Source organism: Salvelinus sp. IW2-2015, unplaced genomic scaffold (genome assembly GCF_002910315.2).
Source record: "Salvelinus sp. IW2-2015 unplaced genomic scaffold, ASM291031v2 Un_scaffold2041, whole genome shotgun sequence".
Taxonomy (NCBI): domain Eukaryota; kingdom Metazoa; phylum Chordata; class Actinopteri; order Salmoniformes; family Salmonidae; genus Salvelinus; species Salvelinus sp. IW2-2015.
In genome coordinates, this window is record NW_019943386.1 from 154,859 (window position 1) to 161,701 (window position 6,843).

Consider the following 6,843-nt stretch of genomic DNA (forward strand, 5'->3'; position numbering starts at 1 on the left):
AAATAAAAACAGAAGAATATCCTTTTGAGCATCGAAAAGTTATTAATTACACTTTGGATGGTGTATCAATACACCCAGTCACTACAAAGATACAGGCGTCCTTCCTAACTCAGTTGCCGGAGAGGAAGGAACCGCTCAGGGATTTCACCATGAGGCCAATGGTGACTATAAAACAGTAACAGAGTTTAATTGCTGTGATAGGAGAGAACTAAGGATGGATCAACATTGTAGTTACTCCACAATACTAAGCTAAATGACAGAGGGGAAAAAATGAAGCCTGTACAGAATAAATATTCCAAAACATGCATCCTGTTTGCAATAAATCACTGAAGTAAAACTGCAAAAAAATGTGGCAAAGGAATAAACTTTTGTCCTGAATACAAAGGATTATGTTTAGGGAATGTCCAACACAACCCATCACTGAGTACCACCCTTCATATTTTCAAGCATGGTGGTGCTGCATGTTATGGGTGTGCTTGTCATCGGCAAGGACTAGGAGGTTATTTTTTTCATAAAAAGAAACGAAGAGAAGCTAAGCACTGTCACGATCGTCTTGCTGTGAGAGATTGGACCAAGGCGCAGCGTGTGCAAATACATCTTCTTTTATTGAAGAAGAGAGAAAACAAACAAGAAACGAACAACTATACATGAACTAACAAAATAACCAAACTGACGACCGTGAAGCTATACAAACATAAGTGCTGACACTAAACACTTAGACATAGACAATTACCCACAACCAGCTAAAGCCTATGGCTGCCTTAAATATGGCTCCCAATCAGAGACAACAATAACCAGCTGTCTCTAATTGAGAACCAATTCAGGCAACCATAGACTTTCCTAGACACCTACACTGAACACTAAACCATCTACTCTACTTAACCCCCTAAACCATACAACACCCTAGACAATACAAAAACACATACTACACCATGTCACACCCTGACCTAACTAAAATAATAATGAAAACCAAGATAACTAAGGCCAGGGTGTGACATAACCCCCCCCTTAAGGTGCGAAGTCCGGGCGCACCAGCATAAAGTCTAGGGGAGGTCTGGGTGGGCGTCTGTCCACGGTGGCGGCTCTGGTACTGGTCGTGGTCCCCACCCCACCATAGTCACTACCCGCTTTCGTAGCCTCCTCCAAATGACCCCCTCCAACTTAACCCCACTGGATTAAGGGGCAGCACCGGACTAAGTGGCAGCACAGGACTAAGGGCAGCACCGGACTAAGGGGCAGCACCGGACTAAGGGGCAGCACCGGGATAAGGGCAGCACCGGGATAAGGCGAGGCACCGGGATAAGGGGCAGCACCGGACTAAGGGGCAGCACCGACTAAGGGGCAGCACCGGACTAAGGGGCGGATCCTGGCTGGCTGGCGGATCCTGGCTGGACGGCTTCTGGCGGATCCTGGCTGGACGGCTCTGGCGGATCCTGGTGGACGCTCTCTGGCGCGATCCTGGGATGTTCTGCTTGGACGTCACTCCGACTATAGTGGCTGTCTTGTAGCCGACGATTGACTGTAGACTGACTCCACTTCACTTATAGTCATTTTACATTTAAGTCAATTTAGCACGTGACGCTCTATCCCAGAGCGAATCTGAACCTCATAGGATTGGGAAAGTTCCTGAATCCATAATTCAGTGCCTCTGCTAGGTCGTGGCTGAAATACAGTACTACATAGAGTGAATTCGGTTCGTCCATCGTATCAGGTGTAGTCATGTCAAATAGCTCACATGCCCACACTTATGTCTGTACCCGAAAGCAGGCATCGTTCTGGAATCTTCTAATCCTCGAGCATAGGATCGTGTGTCTCATAGCGTATCTGCGTTGGAAAACGACACTTTTACTGATCTACCAATAGGTGCTCTTCTTTGCGAGGCATTGGAAAATCTCCCTGGTCTTTGTGGTTGAATCTGTGTTTGAAATTCAGGGACATTATAGATAATTGTATGTGTGGGTTACAGAGATGATGTAGTCATTAAAAAATATTCAACATATCATGTGAATTGTTAAGCCCATTTTTACTCCTGAACTCCTGATCTAGGCTTGCCATAACAAAGTGGTTGAATACTTATTGACTCAAGACATTTTTTATGAATTTGTAAAAATATCAAAAAACATAATTCCACTTTGACATAACGGGGTATTGTGTGTAAGCCACTGGCACAAAATCTAAATGTAATCCATTTTAAATTCAGGCTGTAGCATAGCAAGATGTGGAAAAAGTCAAGGGTTTGAATAGTTTCTGAAGGCAGTGTATAGCKTTTTACAAAAAAAATAGATTATTTGTGTCTCTGAAATGAAACCATCAGGTAATAGATTGTAAACAAATATTTGTCTGTCATTGAACAACCCMATGTCATGATTAGACAGTTAAACACACCGTTCTTTAAACAATAAAAGCTAATTTACCAACATTTCTGGCAATGGATATGCATTTTGGAAATAAACTATTCATATATACAGRTAACTGACAAAATWAAGGAAATGAGGGATACAAAGGATGCCTTTACACAGGCAGCCCAATTCTGATCTTTTTTTCACTAATTGGTCTTTTGACCAATCAGATCAGCTCTGAAGAAGATCTGACGTGAAAAGATCTGATTGATCAAAAGACACTTTTTTAAATATCATAATTGGGCTGCCTGTTTGTTTAAACGCGACCAAAGTGTATTAAAAGCAGGTGTGGTTCCTGAGTTAATTATGCAAATAACATCCCATCATGCTTCGGGTATGCATGTATAAAAATGCCCAGTTACCCATTATTTTGGCAATGTCCCCAATCACTTCCCTGGGGCATTGGGATATTATTTAGACCAGAGGAAAGAGTGCCTCCTACTGACCCCACAAAAACACTTCCAGCAGCAGCTGGTCTCCTATCCAGGGACCGACCCGGACCAACCCTGCTTAGCTTCAGAGCCAAGCCAGCAACACATTTCTATCTGCAAAAACCTCAGTGTGAAAGAGCAACGGCACACCCTACCTCTTCATCTGAGGAGCTATCCATTGGCAGGGTGTCTTCAGTCGCCCCACTCCTAACCCGGTCAAAGGTCACATCGTTTAGACTGCAAGGCTCTGAAATACGTTTGGGGTAATAGTGTTACAATGCCAATATAATACATGCTGCAGCACATGAAAAAGTTGGTGAAGCATTACCAGATGCATTAGATCTTACCAAAGGGAAAAAGCACTAACTGTAATATAGATAATTATGCCATTTATCCAAAGCGACTTGCAGTGGTCCTGGGGGGGGGAACACTTTAGCTAAATTGTTTAGCACATAGATTTTGTTCTAATGTTTGAGTCACTCAAATCACATGAACACTCATAACAAATGATAAAATGTGTAGAATTGTAGGAATTAGCTTTAATACGGCAAAATAATGTCTGCAATCCATGACAAAATGTGTATAATTACAGGAAATAAGCGTTAAATCTGCAAAATCCTTTCTCTGCCAACAAGAGGGGTGTGAACAGTTTGTCAGGAACAGTGCTAGTACCCATAGAAATAGACGTGGCACTCGCCCAGCGTGCAGGGAGTGGGGKCGCAGGATGTTCCCCAATGCTGGAAGGGGGGCCTGAGTGAAAAAGTTTGGGAACCCTGAACTAAGCTACAGAGGACCATCCCTCGACACTGATCCAGGTCAGATAGTTTCCCCCCCACACAGGGTTAGAATAGGTTGATCCTATATCAAAAACTAAGAAGGGGGGGGGTAATAATTATTTGCCTGCGCCTCAGACGACTATATCGGTCTGCTAATAAAGGAGTACTACTTTGTCAGCACCCATACTTCCTGCCGCTTTCCAAAAGGACAATTGCCGTAGATGGTCCCATAGAGAGAACTATTTGTTTAATTCCTAAAAATACACTTTCGTTATGACCTTTGTACCGAAGTTAACCATATAATTTCCCCCCCCAGTATTTTTCTTCGAGGTCGTTTTTTCTTCTCTTCTTCTTCTCCTTCACTAACAGCCGAAGATATTAACATTTAATATCCATCCAATGCCTTCTATGCTTCTAGATGACGTGATTTACGTTGTCGCTGGTCACGCTTGCTCCAGTGCGCACTGAGTGCTGGCATTACCTGCTCTAAAGCATATGACAGCGACTACGAAGCGGGTACACGATCGTGAGTAGACGCTGTTCTCCGGTTCATATACACTGAGTGTACAAAACCATAGGAACACCTGCTCTTTCCATGACATAGACTGACCAGGTGAAAGCTAAGTCCCTTATTGATGTCACATTGTTTAAATCCACTTTAAATCAGTGTAAATGAAAAGGAGGAGACAGGTTAAAGAAGGATGTTTAAGCCTTGAGACAATTGAGACATGGATTGTGTGTATGTGTGCCATTCGGAGGGTTAAGGGGCAAGACAAAATATCGAAGTGCTTTTGAACGGTGTATGGTAGTAGGTGCCAGGCGCACTGGTTTGAGTGAGTCAGGAACTGTGTCAAGAACTGCAACGCTGCTGGGCTTTTCACACTCAAGTTTCCCGTGTGTATCAAGAATGGGCCACAACCCAAAGGACATCCAGCCAACTTTACACCTTGTAGAGTCCATGCCCTGACAAATTGAGGCTGTTCTAAGAGCAAAGGGGGGTTGCAACTCAACATTTTACCTTTATTTAACTAGGCAAGTCAGTTAAGAACAAATTCTTATTTACATGACAGCCTACCAGGGAACAGTGGGTTAACTGCCTTGTTCAGGGGCAGAACAACAGTTTTTACCTTGTCCACTCAGGGATTCAAACCGCAACCTTTCGGTTACTGGCCCAACGCTCTAACCCATAGGCTACTTGGTGCTCCTATAAGGTGCTCCTAATGTTTTGTACACTCAGTGTAGTTTATCAGTTACCGAACATAAAAGTCCCTGGGCAACTGTGGACAGGGCCTATACACTTTGCAAGGCAAAGATTTTGGCAATGATGTATATATAAACCCGGGATTGCTAATGGTATTGGCCAATTAGCGGCTTTGAAACTACCAGTCGCCATATTGGTACTCCCCAGAACGAACAGTCTTCCATAGGAATTTATGGTATTTTAGTATTTCTTTGTTGAATTGGGGACTTAACATTAAGTACTTCAAAAAATCTACACTTTAAGGTATGTTTATGTTTAGTTCACATAATTTAAAAGAATGAATTAAGGTGTCTGTAACAGAATATACAAAACGAATGTAGACGTTAATAAATGCCTTTCTCTAGCTTCCAAAATCTTTTTTACAATGGGAGGAGTACCAAGATGACTGTGCAGTGGCTTCAATACAATGCCCCTCATCAGTCATGCAGGGTTCACCATTGATACATTTTAGTTTATTTGTAAACGTATTTAATCTACTTGTGAATGTGAATAGATTGTTTTGTTTTTATAAATAGCGTTTTATATTTGGTAGTGTATTTTTAAGAATAACTGAGGAAAATACAGGCGACATATAACTTTATGACTTTAAAAAAAGGCTACCTTACCTCCCTCTTCCTCGACGACTGCTTTGCATCTCAAGCAAAACCGCTGTCCCACCTCACACAGCGTGTGACATCGAATACACTTCATTTTCCGAAAATGTCTGCCACAGAAAAACATMAATAATGTCYATAGCAGTAAAGTGAAATGTTGTAGTGATTTARGCACCCCATATAATTAATACAAAAAATTATGAATGTTGCATAATCGGATCATGAGAATGTTGACAAAAACATAACAAACATTTGCATTCCCMAAAAGTATATTAGCCTACAGTTAGCTTAGTTTATAATCAGCTACCGTTACTGTACAATTTCGTAGGCCTACGTGTTGTATAACATTCCCTTTATGTAATAAAGATTTTTAAAAGGGTTATTATGTGATTTAAACCATTAAAGAGTTTGATAAGCAAAGTTTGATACGCGACTCACCTCCTGATCACTCCGCAGCTCAATGACGGATAATCAAACGTTCGAGTGGGATGAACCATGTGCATGAACRACAACCTGTTTTATCGTGCATGATAACATTCAGGCCATCATATTTGAAACATTTTCAGACCTTTACTGTATTAGCCTACGTTTTATTAGGATGTAATTAACGTGAAATATTTTTTTATATCGTAATTTGGTTCTAATTTGGTTCAGGCCATCTATGCTTATCTTTCAGTTTCATTTCCTTGAAATGGGAAAGTAAGGGAATAATAGCCTGGTGAGGGAGAGGCAGCCTAGGAGGAGGAGACTGGAAAAAGTTTTCAATGGCATAGATTCAAAATCAAATCAAATTGTATTTGTTACATGCGCCGAATACAATGGGTGTAGGTAGAAGGTAAATAAAATAACAGTAACGAGGCTATATAGAGGGGTACAGGTACAGAGTCAATGTCGGAGGGCACAGGTTAGCTGAGGTAATTGAGGTAACATGTATATCTAGGTACAGGTACAGGTAAGTGACTATGCATAGATAATAAACAGAGAATAGCAGCAGCATAAAAGTGGGGGAGAGGGGTCAACGCAAATAGTCCTGGTAGCCATTTGACTAGCTGTTCAGTAGTCTTATGACTTCTGGGAAGAAGCCAGGATGTGTCTGACCAACTGGCAAGTGTCTTCACCGAACATTTTTCAACCTTGTCCGCTGACCGAGTATGTAATACCAATATGTTTTCAAGCAGCACCATAGTCCGCTGTGCCCAGAACAACCAAGGTGACCTGCCTAAATGACTACGCACGAGCATCAGCGTCTGTAGCCATGAAGTGCTTTGAAAAGGCTGGTCATGGCTCACATCAACACCATTAAATTCGCAGAAAACCATAGACCGACTCCAATTTGCATACGCGCCCCAACAGATCCACAGATGCCGCAATCTCTATTGCATT

The 6,843-nt window shown here is 41.9% G+C and overlaps 1 protein-coding gene across 1 annotated transcript in view; it reads right to left on the reverse strand.

Moving 5' to 3' along the window:
- Window positions 1–6,170, reverse strand: part of LOC112072794 (interferon-induced very large GTPase 1-like) — a 27,652-nt gene extending 21,482 nt beyond the window's left edge. Inside the window, exons 1-3 of the mRNA XM_024140180.2 lie at window positions 5,899–6,170; window positions 5,473–5,570; window positions 2,986–3,077 (exon numbers count right to left, since the gene is read on the reverse strand). Coding sequence (XP_023995948.1) covers window positions 2,986–3,077; window positions 5,473–5,570; window positions 5,899–5,963 — 255 coding nt within the window. The 5' untranslated portion in view covers window positions 5,964–6,170. The remainder of the gene's footprint in view (window positions 1–2,985; window positions 3,078–5,472; window positions 5,571–5,898) is intronic.
- Window positions 6,171–6,843: the final 673 nt, after the last annotated feature.